At 35.0% G+C, this 24,306-nt stretch overlaps 1 protein-coding gene across 3 annotated transcripts in view; it reads left to right on the forward strand.

Annotated features, from left to right (window-relative positions):
* Positions 1-24,306, forward strand: part of PREPL (prolyl endopeptidase like) — a 34,720-nt gene that overhangs the window by 7,456 nt on the left and 2,958 nt on the right. For 2 of the 3 annotated variants that reach the window (XM_010997161.3, XM_010997164.3), the window contains 11 exons: positions 820-886; positions 1,427-1,633; positions 3,020-3,155; positions 8,065-8,281; positions 8,901-9,086; positions 13,515-13,712; positions 16,248-16,423; positions 17,588-17,804; positions 22,682-22,831; positions 23,211-23,334; positions 24,163-24,236. In XM_010997161.3, coding sequence (XP_010995463.1) covers positions 820-886; positions 1,427-1,633; positions 3,020-3,155; positions 8,065-8,281; positions 8,901-9,086; positions 13,515-13,712; positions 16,248-16,423; positions 17,588-17,804; positions 22,682-22,831; positions 23,211-23,334; positions 24,163-24,236 — 1,752 coding nt within the window. The remainder of the gene's footprint in view (positions 1-819; positions 887-1,426; positions 1,634-3,019; positions 3,156-8,064; positions 8,282-8,900; positions 9,087-13,514; positions 13,713-16,247; positions 16,424-17,587; positions 17,805-22,681; positions 22,832-23,210; positions 23,335-24,162; positions 24,237-24,306) is intronic. The other variant, XM_010997163.3, reaches the window with a different exon arrangement.

A 24,306-nucleotide genomic window follows, 5' to 3' on the forward strand; every position in this document is an offset into this window, starting at 1 on the left:
GAGTCAAATTATGCCACCTACTAGCAGGTAATAAATGCGTCTTAAGCTACTTGAAACCATATCATTCCACTGCATTTAATATGTAGGTATTAGACTAGAGCACAATTTATATATTGGTAATAGTCTCTCAGTCTCAAATTGTCTGTATCTGTTTCCCTCACAGAGGATAAGATGCTTTGTGTAAAACCAAAGCAAACCATGAACAGTTGGCAGCAACAGCATGTTAGAGGAAAGAATCCCAGAAAGTTATTGACTGGGTTTTCAGACTAGTCTAAGTCACAGTTTCCACATCTGCATCAGTTTGGATTATCTTAAAGATGCCATTTGATCTCTCTTAATTGTCAGATGTTCTGTCCCAAAATAAAGTGATTTGTATAGTTGCAAGAACCAACATAGATTTCGTTATGCATTTTCTTTGTTGCCTCTTACATTTATGTATTAGAAATTCCTCCAGTGTTTGTAAACATATGAAAACCATATCTGAATCACAGTGTTGTAAGAAGTGATCCATTTTATATTTTTTATGTGTTCATTCATAGACTTGAACAGGTCTGCTTTTTATGGAAAATCTCATTTCTTCACCGTGAATAGTCAGACCATTAAATACTTGATTAAATTATGTTTAAGTTATTGAATAACTTTTTTTTCTAGTTTTATTATGTAGAATTATTACAGTTCAACTGCACATACACATTATATTGCATATAAATACATATAAACAGTATACTGCACTTTTTTTAGTTTTTATATATGTATTGATTATTGTGTAAAATCATTGAATAACTTATTAAATAAACCATTTTTTCTTTTCATTGTCAGATTAAACATGGTGGTTTTGTTTATTATCAAGAGGGTTGCTGCTTGGTTCGTTCCAAAGATGAAGAAGGTACACAACAGTTTTTCCTTTAAAGAAACATCTAATTTTTCTTAGGAAATTCAGTATTAATTTTTCTAAGGTATAGAAAACATTTGTTTTAGATTTCTGATTTTTTTTATGACTAATTTTAAATATCTGTTTGCTTAAGATATAACTAACAGCTACACTCAAAAGAGAATGGAGTTGGGAACCAGCATTTTTTGAGCATCTACCAAATCCCAGATTCTGTGCTAGGCACTACATAGATTATTCAGTGTCACTTACATTCTGTTACTTTTTTAGGTTCTATATGGTTTAGAAGTACTAGACTATAACTGTATCAAGTAACATCACGTAGGTTGATGCATAGAATAATACTGAATAGCATAGAATAATATTAAATTACCAATGTCGGTTTCTGTAACACATTAAGCTGCTGTCAATGCTAAGAGAAGACAGAATATGACATCTTACAGAAGGGGAATGCTAATTTGAAACATTGAAATACAATTTAAAATTTTTTAAAGTGTATCTTTTGCAATTATCTCTTTTATCCTTTTCTTTATGCAGCAGACAGTGATAATTATGAAGTTTTGTTCAATATGGAGGAACTTAAATTAGACCAGCCCTTCATTGACTGTATCAGAGTTGCTCCTGATGAAAAATATGTAGCTGCCAAGATAAGGACTGAAGATTCTGAAGCATCTACCTGTATAGTTGTGAAGCTCAGTGATCAGCCTTCAGTGGAAGCTTCTTTCCCAAATGTGTCCAGTTTTGGTAAGCCACCAACCAAAATAGTCTTCTGTATAGAAAAGGCAACAGTAAGAGAATTGTCCACACTTTTGAAACATTTTTACTTGCCCGTGTGAGTGAATGAGAGGGTGAATGCCTGTCTGTTTTTCCCTGTGGACTCCATGCCTTCCTCTACCTCTTATTCAGGAGACTTTCCCTTCTTTAGTTGTATATCCAAATTCATGTTCATATTTTTTGAAGTATTATAATCAGAGCCCAGGCTGTACAGTGTATGTTAAAATACATCAGTAATTCCTTGCTAACTTATTATTTAAAATACAGTTTTGCATATAAGTTGTATCTCAAAATTTTATTCAACCTTAAGCTTAGGTATGATTTTTTAAATTTCACATCATGTTGTCAAGCCATTACAGCAGATTGCCCAAGGTCACTACCAAGGAACTCTGGAACATACTGAACTAACTTACTCATCAATAAAAGTTGTGATGAGGGGAGGGTATAGCACAAGTGGCAGAGCACGTGCTTAGCACGCACCAGGTCCTGAGTTCAATCCCAGGTACCTCCTCTAAAAATAAATAAACCTAAAAAAAAATAAAAAATAAATAAAAGTTGTGATATTTTTACCAGTAGAACCAACTTTAAATTTTATCATTTATCATTGAGTGACACATACGTTTATACTTTATCCCCTCTTTTCATTTTCTGCCATAAATTTCCCCATTGTTTAATAACTGAAGGCTTTTGCAATGAATTGAAATTACACCCTGTCTTAATGATTCTTAAGACATACCTCTTGTACATTTTAACCTCTCTAAAATCAGGATGCATATTATACAGTGATGTCTTACAGTCCCTGTCAGCCACGTGGCAGTCATGATGTAATTGGTGAAAATTTCCGTTGACAACTTCTGGTAAGATGCTGGCAAGAAAACACCAGCATTAAAGTATATTTGGTAATTTGAGATATCCTGTGGCTTGAAAACAGAAAACATTTAGGCATGAGGGAAAGTGATCCAGTATTTCCTCAGACTTAAAGTTAGAGGTTGTAGATTTAAACATAATTTATCTCCTGAAAGCAAATGTGACTTTACTGAAGTCTTTTCCTATATGTTGAATATTCAGCTCTTATTTAGAAACTTGAGTACCCTGAGACTGATAACCACTTAAAAACTTAGAACTGATAAAGTAGTTAGTAGATATTTCTTTGGAAATATCTCTCATATAAATAACAGGGTTAGATATAATCAATCCTATGTTAGATTTAGATTTCCAAGGATAAACTTGCATCTGTCTTCTATTTGGCACTCAAAATTAGAATGTACTCTGCCTCTGTTTTGTTTTGTTTTGTTTTGTTTTGTTTTTTTCCATAAGGAGGTAGCTATGTATAATTCCCTAATTATTTTCTTTCAGAATGGGTAAAGGATGAAGAAGATGAAGATGTTTTATTCTACACCTTCCAGAGGAATCTTCGCTGTCATGATGTATATCGAGCCACTTTTGGTGATAACAAACGTAATGAACGTTTTTACACAGAAAAAGACCCAAGGTACTGGAACAATGCAATTAAGTCTTTTTCTTCTTAGATTTCTGTAGTTATCTAAAGTGCTGCTCTTGGTAGAACCTAAAACATTGATTTCGACTGGAATCAGATATAAGGCTAAGATGAGCATAGTCATTCTTTTATAAGTTGTTTACATTCAAAATTGGAGTCTAGTTATATTCAAACTTCAGAGTGAAGACAAATATATCATTAGACTACAAATGCTGAATTACTAACATTCTTTCTGGACTATTACACGTGAGAGGAGTTGTTAATTAAACATTTAATAGGGTTGCCATTCAGCAGTTTAGAATCTTTTGTAAGTCATACCTGGAATAACCATGGTGTCAGTTACCAAGAATTCACTCTTCTATTTGTATAGATTATCTGAATTTTAAATTGCTTTGCTTTGAGCCATGAAAATATGTTGGTCTTTAAGTTTTACTTTCCCCAGTACTTTGGGAATTCCTCCTTAAAGCTAATTATTTTTACTCCAGGGCTCATGCCTAATACTACTACTTAACCAGGCTTGGGAGGAAATGATAGTAAATTTATCTGGCAAAATCCCTTAACTCTTACCCAGATACACTTTTCCAAATGATGTATGAGAAACAGATTATATCTTAATACCAGGGTACTGTCCACGTACATCAATTAACTATATAGTTTGGACAATGTCTGAACAGAGTTTGAAAGGGGAAAAAAAATGAGCTTTAACACCAAATCTATTACAGTGAAATTGATACCCAGAACAAGAAAATTAACCCTTCACTTAATGAATTCTCAGAGCTGACAAGGACCTTAAAGAAAATCTGGTACAACCCTTGGTTTATATAAAAAACTTAAGGTCTGGAGAAATTGTATTATTCCAGCCCATAGAACAACAGTCTTGGTCCAGTAATGCTGTCATTACTTTTTTTCTGATGACTGTTTTAATGAGAAATTACTAGAACTAGTTATTCATATGATTCCACCATTACATGTCTCATTTGTCAAGAATATCTTTTGAAGATGACAGTTTAAGCTAATAATTTATTATATTATATCAATGACTTATGATTATGAATCATTTCCCATCTTGTGAATAAAACTCAAAATTAACCTAGGGAGCTATACCCTTAAAAAAGGTACTTGGTTGCCATATCTTGGTTACTGTCCTAAGTTCTAAGGTTAAGTGCGTTATCATACATACACTTAAGATTCTTGGTAAGTTTGGCTTCTAGCATGCTTTTTCTGCCCCATTAAAGAATTAACCATAATTAAGTATGCTTAAACCTAGTTTGGCATCTGATCTACAGCATAAACTAGTTTGTGGATTCTGAATAGAGTTGATCCTTGAACAACTAGGAGTTAGTTAAGGGCACTGACCCCTGTGTGGTTGACCCCACATATAACTTTACAGTTGGACCTCTGTATTCACTCTTCAACCAACCACAGATGGTGTAGTACTGTGGTTTGTATTTATTGAGAAAAATCTGTGTGTAAGTGGACCCCTACAGTTCAAACTCATGTTGTTCAAGGGTCAATCCTACCTGAAGTAGCATACCTGAACAGAAAATGGAATAAAGGTCTTTGTAGAACTTCTAAAACTGAGCTGCTTTTTACTGTGTTGATTTTGATCTCCAGGTTTTGGTTTTCTGTTCTCACAAGTAAGTTTTGCCAAATGACTTTATAACTTCTATCTTTTTCTAGTTCCTTACGGTGTAAAGTTTGATTATTTATTTGAGACTTTTCTTTTTTCTTAATGTAGGCGTTTATTGCTATAAACTTCTCTCTTTTGCTGCATCCCATAGGTTTTGGTATGTTGTATTTCCATTTTCATTTATTTCAAGATTTTTTTTTTCATTTCCCTTTTGACTTCTTCTTTGACCCTTTCTTTGTTTAGGAATATTTTGTGTAATTTCCATGTATTTGTGAATTTTCCAGTTTTCTTCCTTTTAAGACTTAATTTGTGACCTAACATATGATCTGTCCTAGAGAATGTTCCATGTGCACGTAAGAAGAATGTTTTGGGGGGTTTTTTGGGGGTCTTTTTGGTTTTTGGGTTTTTTGCTGCTGTTGGATAGAGTGTTCTATATATGTCCATTAGGTCCATTTGTACTATAGTATAGTTGAAGTCCAAGGCTTCCTCACTGATTTTCTGTCTGGATGATCTATCTGTTGTTGAAAGTGGGATATTAAAGTCCCCTATGATTGTTATGTTTTCTATTTTCCCTTCAGATCTATTAATACTTGCGTAACATATTTTGGTGTTCTGATGTTGAGTGCATGTATATTTGTGATTGTTATATTCTCTTGATGAGTTGACACCTTTATCATTATATAGTGGCCTTTCTCTTATTACAGCTTTTGAGCTAAGATCTATTTTGTCAGATACAAGAACAGCTACCCTTGCTCCCTTTTGGTTCCACTTGCATGAAATGTCTATTTTTATCCCTTCATTTTGAGCCTATGTGTGTCTGTGAAGTTGAAATGAATGTCTTATTATAAGCAGCATATAGTTGGCTCTTTTTTTATCCATTCAGCCATTTCATGCCTTTTGATTGAAGAATTTAATTCATTTACATTTAGAGTAATTTTTTAATAGGTAAAGACTTACTAATGTCATCTTATTCATGTGTTTTAGCTGTTTTGTACTTCCCATGTTCCTTTCTTACTGTTTACCTTAGTGAATTGATGATTTTCCGTAGTGGTGTAGTTTGATTCCCTTCTCTTTATCTTTTGTGTATCTACTGTAGGTTTTTGCTTGGTAGTTACCATGACCTGTCTTCTCTTTCTAATAAAACTGTTACTTACAGAGCTGCTTGTGTTCTTACTTCCCTGTAACGACATATCTGCAGTTCAAATAATTGATTGAGTAATTTATCTTTTGATTACCTGTGTCATCATCACACATAAATAAGTAGATAAAAATAGCAAAGGAAGTGTTGAAATAAAGAGCAAAGTAGGGAAGGGGACTTGCCATACAATGATATGTTAAAACAGTTAAAATAATACGAATTGACAGACAAATAAAAGAGACCTGAATAAATAACTCTAAAACAGACCCTAGTATGTATAAAAACTTATAAAAGAGGTATCACAAACTAGGGAAAGTGAATGGGTATATATTTTAATGTGAGAAATACTGAATATTTGGACAAAACTAATTTTCATCAACTTCATATATCAGCATATATTACTAAAAGATTTAAAGGATCTGTTGGTAAAATAATAAAACCATCAAAAAAACAAAACAAAACAAAACCTAGGTGAAAATAGAAGCATTTCACTCAATTGGTTGAAATATTTCCAGAGCATAAAATCAACAGAAGAAATTACAAAGGTTAATGCCAGTATTCTTGATTACCTAAAATATTAAAATTCTTATGTCAGAAACTATTGTAAGCAAATAAATCCATGTGACAAAATGGGGAAAGGAGTTTCAATAAAAGGAAAAGTTAATGTCTTTAATTTATAAAGAGATGGTTATAGATCAGTAATTGAAACTACATCACCAAGTTTAAAATAGACACTGACATGTTACAGAAGAAATAAAATTGACAGTCATGGTATGTAATCCATGGTAAGATAGGAGGAATTTACCAAAGCATTAACCATGCTTATCTCTGGATGGTGGAATTTAGGGTTATCATCCTTTATATTTTTCAGTATTTTCAGCATGAATTTCTTTTGTAAGAAAGAAACTTGTAGACATAACATTTAAAGGCATCTGGTATATCAGTATGACTTAGTATTATGCTCTTGGAATAATATTTGATTATATTTGTCTAGAGTTGTAAAAATACTCTTAATCATTAAAATAGTATTTCTATTACTAAATTTATCCTAAGGAAGTAATTATAAAAGTTAGGGAAACTATCTTCATGATATGTTTCCTTTTCTATTTATTACAATGAAACATTATAATCTAAATTTTTAAGAATTATGATAATTCAACTTGATAAAATATTAGGTAGCCATGAAAAATAATGATTATAAAGACTGTGTAACTAATGTGCAGGGAGATGATGATATTATGTGAAGTAAGAAATGCAGAATCCAAAATTGCACCTATATTTTATCTATTTAAAGACATATATAAAATACAAATAAGCCTTAGAAGGAAAAACAGAAAAACTAAAATAGTTAATTTTCAACATGTGTTAGGTTAGTGGGATTATGAGGGGTTTTCTTCCTGACTCTTGTTTTGTTGTAAAAAACTAAGAGTAGGAAAACAGGATATCTAACATGCAGAGAGGAAAAATGAAACTGTGCCCCTTTTCTTCCCTATAACTATGTATCTCCTCTAGGAAGTTTATTTCCTCTTCTCAGCAAAAAGCCCTATAATCTATTAATGTGATTAATTGAGAGTCAGATGTTGTCAGTAGTTTACCTTGAAAAGCATTTTTTAAAAAATGTATTGGTCCCCTGAGTCCAACTGTACCCTGAATTGTATGGTATATAAAATTCTTTTGTTACTTTGAAATTCTTTTAAAATATGGAGAGAATAAATTAGCACTATATCTGCCAGTCATAGATAATAAATGTATTACTTTGCAAAAAAAAAAAAAAGTATTGATGCACGCATAGATATATGATAAAATATAGCAAAATGTCAATGATCGAATCTCGGTGGTGGGTATATGGGTATTTACCTTACATTTTTTTTTTAACTTTTCTGTCTGTTTGAAAAATACTCATTATAAAATGTTAGAGAAAAAATTATTTTGAATGCCTTTGGGGAGGAAATGAGAAAAATAATAGCCAGTTTTTACAAGCAGTATTCACTAAGGAGTTGTTTTTATTTTGTCTGCATTACAAATTAACATGTATACTGAACAGTGAGATATTATCATTAACAAAGAGCTTGCAATTGAAATTCATTGGATTTTCATCTCTCTTTCTCCCTCCCCTCCCCCCTTCCTCTGTGTAGCTATTTTGTTTTCCTTTATCTTACAAAAGACAGTCGTTTTCTCACCATGAATATTATGAACAAGACCACTTCTGAGGTGTGGTTGATAGACGGCCTGAGCCCTTGGGACCCACCAGTACTTATCCAGAAGCGAATACACGGGGTCCTTTACTACGTAGAACATAGAGACGATGAATTATACATTCTCACTAATGTTGGCGAGCCTACAGAATTCAAGGTAAATTCTGTATTCTCCTTGTCTCCACTTAGGCTTTTAAGAAGTGTCACACTAACATCAACAACTTGCTCTAAGAGTTAATTGTTTTTGTAGGCATTGGGTAAAGTATAAAAATTGATGCTACCTTCCTATGCATGAACAATCCCATTTCTCTTCCCTTAGAGCTAATTCCTGTTCATATTTTAATTGTACCTAAAAAGGTTAGTAAATGAAAGCATAGTCTATTGTGTATGTATCAGTTATCAAAGCCAAACTTAGTGGCTTAACAAACTTTTATAAACTCATGATTTTGTGAGTCAGGATTAAGCTCAGTTAGGCAGTTAGTGCTTCTGCAGGTCTTGGTTAGGCTCACTGATGGTTCCACAGTCAACTGGCTGTCAGCACTCTCACTCAGATGTCCACTGGTTGACTGTCAGCTAAGCACTGGGCCATACCCACCCCACAGGCTAGCCTGGGCTTATTCATACAGTAATATTCACACTTCAGTCCTGGTGCAGAGTTAGTTCCTTCAGCTCTTCATAAAACTGACTAGTATGGTCTGGTTTCCAGTGGTTTTCTCTCAGGATGCGGTAGTCACCATGTTCTGGTACCTAGATGTCTTCTATTTTGTTCCATACAGCTAATGAGAACAGCAGCTGATACCCCTGCTATTATGAATTGGGATTTATTTTTCACAATGAAGAGAAATACCAAAGTTGTCGACCTGGACATGTTTAAGGATCACTGTGTTCTATTCCTAAAGCACAGCAATCTGCTTTATGTTAATGTGATTGGTCTGGCTGATGATTCAGTTCGGTCTCTAAAGGTATGCTTAATTTTCAAAAGATAATACTGTTAATCACAATACATGCAATTAACAGAACACCAAATTTTGAATAATCACAGTGTCCTTTTTCTTAAAAGGAAATTAATTCAAATGGAATTTAGCATATTGGGTCTTTATCAGGTTTAGTAGGTTTATTTCAGAATTACTTAGGGGACCTTGCTTTTAATGCACTTTTAGTTAAAAATACTGTCTTATAGCATGAACTTCAGAAGTCAAGTTAAGTGCTATTATATTTCTCTCTCTACATAACTATATATCACAGATCTCTACAACTTCAGATGTAGTAATAACTCAGGCCCACTTGGCAGCTAGTGTCTAAGCACTGCATCCTGCTCTCCTGCCACCTTCAGTAGGGATAGTAGTCATGCCGCTGTGTTTCTGCCGCTGCATCTTTGCCTGCATCATCTCTGCCAGTTTTCTTACCTGCAGGAAGTGGGTGAACTTTAGTTCTTTCAACAATGAGGTAGCAGAGTTCTCCACCACCGCACAGCTGTAAGGTTGGCACATCTCCCCGGCAGGCTGACCCACTGATATTGCCGGTGGCTGCCAGGAAAGATAATCTGCCTGCAGAAGTGAACTTGCTAAAATTGGTGAATGGTAACATTATTGCCCAGTTTTAAAGCAGCATTAACGAGTGAGTTAAGATAACAGGCACTGGAGGGAAAAAGAGAGGCCTCTGTTTCACTTGATGTATTAAGAGTTATGGAGACAATTAACCAGCATAGACCACATATACCTCCCTAACTGCAGTATTAATCACAATTTTTGTTAAAATGCAGTTCCAGTAAATCGCTGAATGTTCACTGAATTTCTTTGTTCAGAGTTCTGTATTGAATACTCTAGAATGGAAAGATACCAGGACAAAATATCTGACGTTAAGGAGAATAGTTTATCATGAGATTAGACTAATACACAAAGAATAGGTATAAGGTGGGTTTAAATAGTGGTATCAAAAACATAAAATGTGCTGTGGGGCCCAAAGGAAAGGAAGAGGGCACAGGAAAGCTTTGGGGGGAGTAGAATTTGAGATAAACCAAAGAGGATAGATAGGATTTTGATGTGTAGGGAGGGGAATAGTATGAGAAACTTCATCAAGTGAAGCCCTAAACTTGAAAAGTTCAGAAAATATTCAGGAAACTGTTAATAATTCATTTTTATGGAAGCAGAATAAATTTCTAGAGGACGAAGCTATGATTTGATATGTTTTAACTGTCAGGGTGATGAATTTATGCATAAATTATGAAGAGCAGAACATTTGAAGTTTGGGGGCAGGGGAATAATTTGAGGAGTCAAGCTATACTTCACAAGGTTATCTGGCAGCCATGGTAGAGTATGCCAAAGCACTAGGAAGTAAGGGACGTGGAGATTAGTTTTGACATTATTACAGTGGTGTAAGTAAGAAATAATGAAGGCCTAAATGAAACAACCAAATTTTTCCTTCTGCTTCATGAAATCAAATTTCGAAATACAAAATCTGGTGCATTAGAAGGCTGTTTAGGTGTCCTAAAACAAAAATGATGATTTTAACTCTAGCAGTTTTCTTCTTGCCTTCATCTACTAGATTCAAAGTGTGTCGTTTCACTTGCTAATTTATGCCAAATTCAGGCATCTCAATCCAGAAACTGGCAGAGCATCTATTTTTATTGCAGTCTATAATAAGAATAGGGCTGGGAGAAAATATTTAATTTTTAGCAATGCATTTATTATAATAAAATTCTGTCAAAATTAGGAATGTCATGAGTTTGCTGTAAGATTTAACTTCTAAGTAAATACGACCTTTTATATTTTTGTAAGTATTGTGTATTTTAATGATAAACCTCAGTTTCCATGGTTTTAAGTTTCATTAGAACAAAATCATATTTTCATTTACTCCTCTATTTCTGTATCCTCTATTTCTTTATTTGACCTTTTCCAACCTGTAGTGGCTATTATGATGTTCCAAGTATGATGTTCTTAGTCATCATCACATAGAATAATCAGATACTACATTATATACCAGGTGCTACTTATAGAGAATTTTATACATCAGAGCCTTTTTATGAACTGGGTAACACTGATTAATACGCATAGACAATGCCATATACAGAGGACAAAATCATTAAGCCATACTGTGAGTGGATTTTAAAGTATTTCTATATGTAACATCTCTGCCCAGGGAGCACTTGACTGACTAAAAGAACTTTGTAAACTCAAACTCAGCAATAAAAATGTAAATCCCTTAATATACTTGCCTCCTATCCTTGGTCATCATGTCATCAGTATTTCCTGGTCATGTTTTTTTTTCCTTCATGAAAAGAAGTTATGACATATTAATTGGTTATGATATTTAATTTAAGCAAATTGGGAACTATTTTATTTTATGCTAATAGCATCAATTCATTTAGAGGAGTCTGCATGACTAGGCCAATAATTCTTGAGCTAAACCTGTTTCAAATATCTAAGAAATATCTGCCTATTACCTGGCCAATTTATAATTTTGCTCAGGTGCTGTCCATTAATATATATAGATGGTACTGTAGGCTTATCTCAATAGGAAAGGTAGCTTAAGGTATCTTTGAGTTAGTTAATACCTAGTTCTTTATCAGCAGGAAAAACTTTAAAAAGTCCATAGCTTTGGATCAGTTTTTTTTATAATTAAAACTTTAACCTCACTCCCATTAGTTTAAGAAATACATCCAAAAGACTTTCTGATTTATTGGAACCATTTAGTCAGAAACTAAGCTTACTGCATGAGTCACATGGAAACTGTTTTAAGGGAGAGAAAAAGTTGTGCTCCTGTGGGCTGAGGAGCCTTATGCCCTCAGACTGAACATCTCGTAAGGTTAGTAGCAATGCTTTTTCTGTTTTTTCTCAATAAGGTCTCAGTTTACTCATTTCATTTATGCTACCAGATTTCCCAACTTTCTTGATTACACTTTTCTTTCCAATTATGGCTTGTATTTATTTATATATATTTTTTGTTTTGTTTTAATTTTTATATAATTTTTAAAGGTTACCTTCCATTTACAGTTATTACAGAATATTGGCTATATTCCCCATGTTGTACAATACATCCTTGAGTCCGTCTTATACTTAATACTTTGTACCTCCCGCTCCCTGTCCCATGTTGTCCCTCCAGCCTCTCCTGACTGGTAGCACTAGTTTATTCTCTATACCTGTGAGTCTGCTTTGTTGTTGTTGTTGTTATATTCACTAGTTTATTGTATTTTTTAGATTCCACATATAAGTGATATCATACAGTATTTGTCTTTCTCTTTCTGACTTACTTCACTTAGTATAATATGGCTTGTATTTAAATAAACAAATTATCCTTGAAAATAATCCTCAATCTGAGGAGAGTAAATAAGGAACTCTTTTAGAGAGACATTACAAATGTATGTCCTTAATGTTTCAGGGCAGTGGATTCTTTGGATTAATTACAAGAAATTTGCTATGTGAACATAAGCTCTTTGGCTATATGTAGTTTCTGCAGGTTAAATGGTACATACACTCTTTATGCACACATCCCCCACCTACCCTTTCTCAATAGTGCCCACCAGTGACGTTGCTATGCCAAGACCTCTGATTTTATAAGGAATTTGCTCTTTCTACAATTACTCAGGAAAAGAAAGGCAATTTTCTTTTAATGTTCTGACTCTTAGTACCATTTCTAACATACTGTCAGCCTGCTTACTAGAGTTCTTTAAAAGGTTGTAAGAAGGATGTTAGTGAAGGCTTGAGGCTGGACCCTGCTGCTTTTAAAGAATAAATTTTGATTTCTTTCCTTTTTTTCTTAAAGTTAAGAATCTTAATCATAATAGCTGTGAGTCTCTCAGAGTGGATGTGCAGGAAAGGTTTTGTTCTGCACAATGGTTAGCCTGGGAAGTAAGTTAAAAACAAATTGTAAATGCTTTAGTGCTGCTGAGCCAGTTTGTAGCCCTGGAATAATAACTGTCATCACTGTGGCTGTCGGGGCAGTAGAGTTAGGGCTGCTGGGTAAATTATTAAAAACACATGTGAGAGATTTCATGTTCTATAAGAACAGAGATCTTAAGAGATGTCTTGGTTCTGGAGTTACTATTTGATTTGCTATTATTCTTAATCTTTTGCTGTTTCATTGCCCAAGTTTATATACCCCAAAATAGACTTATTAAAGGAGATTTCTAGCAGATCCAGAATCATGAAAAACCATTTTCCTGTAATTTTTCCTTAGTTTATTTTATTGGTCATTAGTTTAACTAAGTTTTCATTTTTTACTTGAAATGTTTTTATTGTGCTAAAGTAATCCTTAAATGAGGCATTAAGTGATAGTGGAGTTAAAAAAAAAAAACTCGATGTCCAAATCATCTTGTTTGGAGCAGACCCAGAAATTTAGTGAATACTTACTGTCTAGATAAAGAATAAAAAATAACTTTTTTATTTCCTCAGCTCCCTCCTTGGGCCTGTGGATTCATAATGGATACAAATTCAGACCCAAAGAACTGCCCCTTTCAGCTCTGCTCTCCAATACGCCCGCCTAAATATTACACATACAAGTTTGCAGAAGGCAAACTGTTTGAGGAAACTGGGCATGAAGACCCGATCACAAAGACTAGCCGTGTTTTACGTTTAGAAGCCAAAAGCAAGGTGAGTCTTTGTAACCCACGCTGTCAGCCCCCGTTTATTGAAAGCATACCATTTGTCCAGGACTGTGCAGTTGCTGGGATTACATTAGCATAGTTTTGTAAAGTGGATCTCACATTCCATAGCAAGACCCAAGTGATTTTAAGGGGTACATGGACTTTGTTTTTAACTTTAATACTCATGCATTTATTTTAACATGGATTAGAAAATTTATAACCAGGACATGAAGCCCTTGATTTCATGTGTTGTGTATATTTGAGTATTAAAAGTTAGTTTAAAGAAAAAATAATCAAAGTTCGTTTACAGTTATGGCAAAAATTATGAAGGTGGTAAGCAACTGACTAGAGTGAACAAGACTAATACAGTCCCTGCCCTTGTGGAGCTTAAATCTAGTGGAGAAGCTGCCAGATTTTGAAGAAATAATTACTAATGTGCTAATTGCTGCAAAAGAAGACGTACTGAGTACAAACATCTGGTAAATAGGGACCTTGCCTGGTCTGGAGAGACTGGGGACAGCTTCTCTGAGGAAGTAACATATCAGGTAAGACCTCTAAGATGATCAAGAGTTAAGCTAGAAAGGAGGAAGGGAGATTCTGTTCTGTGCAGAGGCTCTGAATTGAGGAAGAAATGGCGCATTCAAGAAGTGTAGGGGGAGGATATAGCTCAAGTGGTAGAGCGCCTGCTCAGCATGCACAAGATCCTGGGTTCAATCCCCAGTACCTCCTCTAAAAATAAATAAGTAAACCTAATTACCTCTGCCCCCCTGCCAAAAAATATAAATAAATAAATTAAAAAAAAAAAAAAAAGAAGTGTAAAGGAGAATAGTATGGCCAAAAGTGTAGACTAAAAGAGGGGAGATTGTCCAGCGGAGTAGGAGGTTGGGGAGGTAGTAAATAGAAAAGAAAATTTGTGCAAGAGAGGAACTAATATAAATGGTGGCCTTGAATTTAAGGGATTTTCAGACCTTAGCACATCATATATCAGATAATTTCACATGTGCTGACAAGAAATGTATTGAGACAAGCCTTTTTTACTTATGAGTTTTTTCTTTAAGGTCATTTTATTTTAATATCTTTAAGCAAAGATTATTTTTATATTACAAAAGCAATACATGCTTAAAAATATAGAAGGTATAAAGTTTAAATGACTATTCTTCAGTCCCATTTGCTGTACCTCATAGAATTAATCATTTTTAGTGTTATCGCCTTCCAGATTTTTTTTTTTTTGTCAACAAAATACATATGTTTAAGCTTTGTTTTATTTACAAACATGGGCTTTATACCAATCTACCAAAATGTTGTAATTATTATGCCCCAAATGGAAAGAACAGTGAAGCTAAGCTCTTGGAGAGCCAAGAGATCCTTTACATACTGCGGAAGAAGGGAAGCAACTGCCAAAGGGAAGCTGCGGTAACTTCACAGGGGTCTTTGCACTGCTGACCAACTCTAGGATTCAGGCCATCACGGGATTTGCTACATCCTTACCTCTTCCTTCTCCTAAATTTTCAACCAGCAAGTTTTTTCTCTGCTTATTCAACTGAAGTTGGGAAGGAGGCAGGAAGATAAAAACAACTAGATTATTTTATAGAAATTAATCTACATCATTTTATAAGAATGAATCTGAGAAGTGAAAATTCAGTTACACTGTCATAACAAGTTAAACATAATAAAGAATGAGAAGAGTTCTTCCTTATTTGATAACACTCTAGTGCCCCAAAGTGAAGTTTTCAAAATGAGAATGAAAAAAAATAGGGAGAGTGGCCTGGTTATATTATTTTCCTTATGTAAACTGCTATTTCATTAGTTTCTGTAAGTGGAGTGAGAACCAACTTTTCTACCCTTTTTCTGTGGCAAGGAAGGTCAGAGGTAGGTCAGAGGTAGTTCAGATTGTCTTAATTTTGTCTGTCCAGAGACTGCCTAGGTTCAGTCAATTGAATGTGAATTACGTTGGGGAATACTTACTTGCCCTAAAAATAATTTAGGTGTTAAAATTTATAGAACTTAAACCTCTTTTATACATTTTTAAAATAAAGTTAAATAGGTCTTTGAAGAGGATGTGGGTGGGTGTTAGGTCAGTAAGAGATTTCAGGTTTTAATAGTTGAGAATTCTGACTATTGAGTGAAGAAAACTGAGTTGTTCAAACTTTTTTAGTTAGCACATATGTAACTATTCAAAGATGAGAAATGGCACTATGTAGCCTGAGATATAGGAAGAATGCTATGCTAGTATATCTAACCTTGATAATAGGTATTTTGGCTTGTCCTGAAAGAAAACAGTTTCAGTTATACAGAGTAGTGAAGAACTCTTTAAAATCACTTTACTGTCATGAAAATCTGCATTTAATAAGCTGTTTTCAAGCCAGAGTCTTGCTGCTCTATTCTAGTTACTAATTTAGGTTGGCAAAGTAGCTGAAAATTAAGGGTATGGATTTTTACAGACCATGACTCTTTTGTCTTAATTAAATAAGCAGCACGTAAAATTGGGAATAAAACTATTTCAAACGACTTCTTAGCACACATAGTAAATCTTCATTTCCAGGATGGAAAATTGGTGCCAATGACTGTTTTCCATAAAATGGATTCTGAAGACTTACAGAAGAAACCTCTCCTAGTACATGTATATGGAGCTTATGGAATGGATTTGAAAATGAATTTCAGGCCTGAAAGGCGGGTATTGGTGGATGATGGATGGATACTAGCATATTGTCATGTTCGGTGAGTCAACACATCTTACCTGGCATGTGAGTGCTGGAGCATTGTGACATGTACAGTATGACAGTATACTGGGGAGCGGAAGTTTATTTTCTCATTTGTATTGTTGAATTTGTGTATCCTTACACCTGTGCTGGTAGAACCTGATTCAGTAACAGATTAATTAATCCCAAAAGCAAATGAGTAGATTTTAGGATTTTACACCAGATTTTCAGGATTTTTAGAATAGATATACAAATCTCTGAACTTACTTACATTATTATTTCCATTTAATTCTCCTGAGTTTAGGTTTTTCTAAAATAGCCTCTTAAGCTGGACTCCTTTTTTTCCACTCTAACTTCCATTTTATTTTAGCTGTTTTCAAGAAACAAATAGTGTTTCATGTTTCTGCTTCAAATTCTTCACCACTTCCCCGTTATCTCAGTAAAATCTAAATACCTCAGTATAGTTTTTAACCTCCTAATGATCTGGCTTATTTTCATAGTGGCATTTGTCATCACTCCCCAAACACGTCCTGTTCTCCAGCCACGCACATCCTACACTTTCAGCCTTACTACATCCTTTCAGATGACAGCCTCTTTCCCCTCTGTGCCCTTGCACGTGCTGTCTTGATGCCTTCCTGTTCTTTGTCCTTCTAGGAACTCACATTCTTCCTTCAAGACTCCTTAAGCGTTCATGTTCCTGCCTCCTGTATTTACCCCTAACCTGACAGGTGGATGTTCTCTGGTCTCAGGTCATAGCAGTGACCACATTGCTTGGAAGCTCTTTACTTTTCCCACAAATTATCTCCAGGACAGAGGATTTTTGCTTATGCATATTTTTAAAGCATATATTTAGCACAATGCCTGGGCAATAGTAAGCAGACACTCAAAGCATATTTGTTGAATCAGATTTTGATTGCCTATGTCAAGGGTTGGCAAACTTTTTCTCTGAACAACTAAATAGTAAACATTTTAGACTTTGCAAGCCAAATGTGGTCTCTGTTGCATATACCTGGTTGGTACTTTTTTCTCCCAACCTTTAAAAATGTAAAAATCCTTCTTAGCACTAGGGCCATACAAAAACTGGCTTCTGGGTAAATTTAGCCCATAGGCCGTAGTTTGCTGACCCTGACTTATATCGTGAATATTTCTTTAACACTAAAACTTTTTTGCCCTTTAATTTCAGGGGAGGTGGTGAATTAGGCCTCCAGTGGCACGCTGATGGCCGTCTAACTAAAAAACTCAATGGCCTTGCTGACTTAGAGGCTTGCATTAAGACGCTTCATGACCAAGGCTTTTCTCAGCCAAGTCTAACAACCCTGACTGCTTTCAGTGCTGGAGGGGTGCTTGTGGGAGCATTGTGTAATTCTAATCCAGAGCTGCTGAGAGCTGTGACTTTGGAGGTAAGTACTCTGTCTCCATTGTTTACAGAATAGGGAAGTGTGAAGCCATAGATGCTCTAAGAAAAAATTTCTGTTACAGTTTTTACCATAGCATAGGAGTATAACAAAGCTTGTACATTTTAAACACAGAATTATACCCCCAGGAGAACTTCCCTGACAGTGTTCTTTATTAATTTTTAAGAATTTCCACTGAAAGATATTAATGGCTATTCCTATTGATCATTTTTTATTTGTAAGAACATTCAGAGTTGGAGGGAAAGAGACAAAGCATATATGACACACCAGATCCAGGAAGTCAGACAGAGCACACTGACTCTGGAATGTGTGAAATCCTTGGACGTTTACTGACCAACATTTCAGTCTTGGGTTTAGGAGCTCTCTATTTTCAGATCCTCCATTCTTATTAACAGTCTTTAGGGGTAGTACTTCTGTACTTTAATTGAAATATGAAGTTGTATTATAGCAGCTCATTTCCTCCATCATTCTCCTGCTTCCTGGCTAGTGTCAGGGAGGAAGAAATTTTCCTCTTCCCTTCTAGGTTCTTCTCGCTGGTCTAAGAATTAAGTTGACATGAGATAGATTTACAGGAGAAAAGTCAAGCAAGAGCGTAATAATATGTATACATGGTAAAGCCCCAGTAAAACTGAGTAACTCACCAAAAAGGCCGGAGTTTTCACCTTAAACACCATCTTCAGCTAAAGAAGACGTTGGGGTTTGATTTGGGACTTCACGGGATGGAAGGCAATTCACATGGAGATGGAAAGCAAGTGTTTGGTAAACAAACGTTTGCTGGTCTATGCAGAGACCTTGGGACACAAAGTGGACTCTGATCTCTGTCCCCCCACTATACCTAGCCCACATGCACTATCTGCCGATGGCTCTATTCCTCTATCTGAATTCTTCAGGCAGTTCAGGACAAGGTCAGAGTTTCTTCCTGAGTCTTTTGGGCCTTGATTGTTTTCAGCTTGAAATAATTTGGGGGCGGCAATTTTTGTTCTTCTACGGTAGATGCTCTAGAAGACAGTCACTAGGATGGAGAGAATAAATTATTTTCAGGTTTTTTTATTTTGAGAGTGAGCGGTATACACTGTGTGCTTGTATTAAAGTAAATTAGTGTTAAATAATCGTGATCTGTAAATCTATTTTTAATAGAAAATTAAGTATATAAGGAAAAAATAAACCCTGTGTACAAAGATAATAATGGCAGAATTACAGTATAAAGAAAATGCAAATACCTTTGACTTCTAGAAATAACTGACTTGTCGAAATCAGAAAGGAAATAGTAAGAGCTGTATGTGTAAGGACATTTATTTATCCCACATTGGCTTACAATAGTGAAGAACTGGATTTAACCTAAATAATCAACAATTAATTCAAAGTTTGCAGCACATTATGTCTGGTAAACCTGAGTCACATGGCTCCTCTCACTCTGAGGGGAAGCTGGGAAAGGGAACTGTCTGGCATGTATTACAGCACCTCCACAGTGAGAGGCAGTCTCTGTCTCATAAAGTTAGGGATACTCTAAAGGCAAAAAAGAACTAAGATGCTAGGCAGCCAAAAAGAATTACATTTGGACACTGTACTTACTTAATGTTGATACAAGAGAAAGTAGTATATATGGTAACAGATTATAAGGCAGCTGCCATTTTATTACATGTTCTAACACTGGTTATAAGCCAGTGAGTGATTTTCTCTTCTTTCAACTAGGATATTTTCCAGATTTTCTTCAGTTAGCATTTATTATCTTTTTTTAATGTAAAGTGTCCAACTGAGTTTATTCATGTGTTGTTGAGATTTTATTTTTAATTTTTAATTGTGATAAGGTAACGTAAAATTTACCATCTTAACTCTTTTTAAGTGTAGAGTTGAGTAGTGTTTAGTACATTCACATTGTTTTCCAGCTAGTTTCCATAACTATTCATCTTGCAAAACTGAAACTCTGTACCCATTAAATAGCAACTCCCTAGTTCCCCTTCCCCCAACTCCTGGGAACCACCATTCTAGTTTCTGTCTCTATGAATTTGACTATTCTGAAGTACCTCCTATATAAATGGACTCATACAATACATGTTTTTTTGTAACTGGTTTATTTCACTTAGATAATGTCCTCAAGGTCCATTGTGTTATAGCATGTGTCAGAATTTCATACTTTTTAAGGCTGAATTTCATTGTTTCATTGTATTTATATATAATTTGCTTATCCATTCATCCATCAGTAAACACTTGATTTACTTCCACCTTTTGAATATTGTAAATAATGCTGCTACAAACAGAGATACTATAATCTTTAAGACCTTGCTTTCATTTCTTTGGGATATATACCTAGAAATAGAATTGCAAGATCATATGGTAATTCTAAGTTTAATTTTTTGAGAAACAACATACTATACCATTTACACCCCCACTGACAGTGCACAGGTGTTCCAGGTTCTCCACATCCTTGTCAACACTTGTTATTTTTTGTTTTTTAATAGCAGCCTAATGGATGTGAAGTGGCCACATTTATTACTTTTATATAAAATATATGTATGTATAGGAAACCCTAAAGTCTCCAACACAGAAACTACTAGAGCTGATAAACAAATTCAGCAAGGTAACAGAATACAAGATTAACATACATCTATCTCTTGCATTTCTATACACTTAACAGTGAAATACCAGAAGAGGAAAGTAAAAAAAAAAAAAAAAAAAGTTTTTAATTGCATTAAAAAAACTTAGTAATAAACCTGGCCAAGGAGCTGAAATACACTGAGAACTATAAAACATTGATTAAGAAAATTAAAGATGATTTAAAGAAATGGAATATCTCATGCTCTTGGATTGGAAGAATTAATATTGTTAAAATTGACATATTACCCAAAGCAATATACAGATTTAATGCAATCCTTATCAAATTACCCAGGACATTTTTCACAGAACTAGAACAAATAATCTTAAAATTTATATGGAATCAGGAAAGACCCAGAATAGCCAAAGCAGTTCTGAAGAACAACAACAAGGCTGGAGGCATAAGCCTCCCAGACTTCAGACAATACTATAAAGCTACAGTAATCAAAACAGCGTGTTATTGGCACACAAAAAAACGGACGTACATAGGTGGAACAGAATAGAGAGTCCAGAAATAAACCCACACACCTACAGTCAATTAATCTTTGATAAAGGAGGCAAGAATATACAATGGAGAAAAGACAGTCTCTTCAGCAAGAGGTGCTGGGAAAGCTGGACAGCCGCATGTAAATCAGTGAAGTTAGAACACTCCCTCACACCATATACAAAAACTCCAACTGGCTTAAAGACTTAAACGTAAGACAAGACATAAGTCTCCTAGAAGAGAACACAGGCAAAACATTTCTCTGACATAAATTGTAACAGTGTTCTCCTAGGTCAGTCTACCAAGGCCATAGAAATAAAAGCAAAAATAAACAAATGGGACATAATTAAACATAAGCTTTTGCACAGCAAAAGAAACTATAAACAAAAAGATAACCTATGGATTGGGAGAAAATACATGAAAATGATGTGACCTACAGGGGCTTAACTTCCAAGGTACACACAGCTCATAACAACTTAATAACCAAAAAACAAACAATCCAAGTGAAGAAATGGGCAGAAGACCTAAATAGACATTTCTCCAAAGAAGACATACATATGGCCAATAGGCACATAAAAAGATGCTCAATATTGGTAATTATCAGAGAAATGCATATCAAAACTACAGTGAGGTATCACCCCCACCAAAATGGCCATAATCAAAAAGTCCACAAACAATAAGTGCTGGAGAAGGTGTGGAGAAAAGGGAACCCTCCTACACTGCTGGTGGGAATGTAGTTTGGTGTACCCACTATGGAAAACAGAACGGAGATTCCTTAAAAAAACTAAAAATAGACTTACCCTATGATCCAGCAGTCCCACTCGTGGGCATATACCTGGAGAAAACTCTAATTCAAAAAGATACATGCACCCCAGTGTTCATAGCAGCACCATGTACAATAGCCAAGACATGGAAACAACCTAAATGTCCATCGACAGATGATTGGATAAAGAAGTTGTGGTATATACGTAGAGTGGAATGCTGCTTAGTCATAAAAAAAAAATGAAATAAAATGCCACTTGCAGCATCATGGATGGACCTAGAGATCATCATACTAAGTGAGGTAAGTCAGAGAAAGGCAAATATGTGGTACGACTTATACGTGGACTCTACAAAAAAATGACACAAATGAACTTATTTACAAAGCAGAAACAGACTCACAGACATAGAAAACAAACTTACAGTTACCCAAATGGGAAAGGAGGGGAGAGTAGTAGTTTGGAAGAAGTAGTAGCAGATACAAACTACTATATATAGGATAGATAAACAAGGTCCTACTGTATAGCACAGGGAACCATATTCAATAGCTTGTAATAACCTATAATGAAAAAGTATATATATATACTTTTATATATAATTGAATCACTAGGCTACACACCAGAAACTAACATAACATTGTACATCAACTATACTTCAGTAAAAATAAATAAATAAAAAATACAAACAGCATGATATGGTCAACTGAGTTTCTGCAAAAAATATATATATACACACACACACACACAGACATACACATATATGAATAAAAGACACAAAACTAAAAGCAAAAATTGTGAAATTAGAAAATAACCCTTATGCCATTTAAGGAGTTTGAATACCTTAAAAGCCAATTACATCACAGGCCCTGGTGATAGACTGGCTAATTAATCTGGCTCCTGGGAATGTGCATTCCTTCTTGAGCTTTATTCTCATGTCAGCATGTATATTCATAAAGTATAGTATTTTTCTGAAACTCATTTTACCAGCTTGTTAACTGAAGTTTAAATTCCTTTGGCTTTTTTTTCAGGCACCTTTCTTGGATGTTCTCAACACCATGATGGACACTACACTTCCTCTGACATTGGAAGAATTAGAAGAATGGGGGAATCCTTCATCTGATGAAAAACACAAGAACTACATCAAATGTTACTGTCCCTATCAAAATATTAAACCTCAGGTAGTGAAAGACAGCTTTGATAAACTACTGTCATGAAGTGATAAGAGAAAATAATCAAAAGAATATTTACCTGAGCTGAAGCAAGAATTCAGTTAAGATCTTAGATTGATTGTCCTTGTAGCACTCAAAACACCTTTCAGCCCCATCTCGGCTCGTACTCCATTAGATTAGATTAAGGTCTCACTATTCAAGAAAAGATGATTCCAGGTAACACGTAGTCTAGAATTGTAATGCTATAAATCTCTCAAGAATATCAAATTAGAAAAAAACATCTAGCACAGAGAGAAAAAAAATGGAGGGAATTACCTTTTATAATCCATAAGGTAGAAAGGGACCATGAGGAATAATACAGATTCTTTATACATGTGTTTTCTTTCAGCATTATCCTTCGATCCACATCACAGCTTATGAAAATGACGAACGTGTACCTCTGAGAGGAATTGTAAGCTATACTGAGAAACTCAAGGAAGCCATCGCAGAGCATGCTAAGGACACTGGCGAAGGTAAGAGATGGACTATTGCCTTCAATGTACTGCTCAGAATAGTACATTTATGCTGCACACCAAATCATCTGCCCCTGATTTTAGACAAACCATTGTTTTGCCCATGTTGATTATGCAGTTGAAGCAAATGTAATAACTATAACTGCCTTGCCCCTTTTCAAAGGATGTTATTAGAATAAGATAGGCAAGGCACAAAGAAGAAGTAAATTGAAATACCAGACATAACGTGGAGGTATACTATCATGCAATCATTCATTCAGCAAAATTAATTGAGCCATTATTCTTGGGAACCTATAAAAAACAAATTCTGAAGTTTTTGCTCTGGAGCTTCAGTGCCCAAACTAGCTGCTTTAATTTTCTCTAGATCTTTCAATTTTATTAGACGAGAACTCTTACCTTCTTTCCTTACCAAGACATGCCAATACCTTCTGAGCTCAGAGTGGGAAGAACCCACAAACAAGTTTTCAAACATTTGCCCCTGTGTTCAGTTCCATGTCTCATCCTCACCCATTGCTGTAGTCGGTGTTTCAGGTCACAAGGCTCACAGATTCTTTACGACCTATTGGCTTCCTCCTAGGTTACAGCCTTCTCTGTGTGTCCCTACAGTCTCTTCCATCCCACTTCCTCAGCCTCTGGTCCTCCTGCTTTTCCTGTTTCAGAAATTTCTTTGCTGCTGCTTGCCCTCTTCCCTCTCTTTGTTGTTGGTGGTGGTTTATGCCTTTGTCCTTCACTATTATTTTAATAGAGTACTTGGAAGGAGAGGGGTGAAATGGGTGGGTCTCAGTCGGCCCAAAACCTTCTAATCGTTTAATATGTTAACTCTTTCAGGCTATCAAGCCCCCAATATTACTTTAGATATTCAGCCTGGAGGCAATCATGTGATTGAGGATTCTCACAAAAAGGTATGTTATCAAGGCCCTCTAAGTTGACAAATCCCCAGGCAGTGATGTGTTATACTCAGCCTTTCAGTGG

The sequence above is a fragment of the Camelus dromedarius genome, chromosome 15, assembly GCF_036321535.1.
Source record: "Camelus dromedarius isolate mCamDro1 chromosome 15, mCamDro1.pat, whole genome shotgun sequence".
Lineage (NCBI taxonomy): Eukaryota > Metazoa > Chordata > Mammalia > Artiodactyla > Camelidae > Camelus > Camelus dromedarius.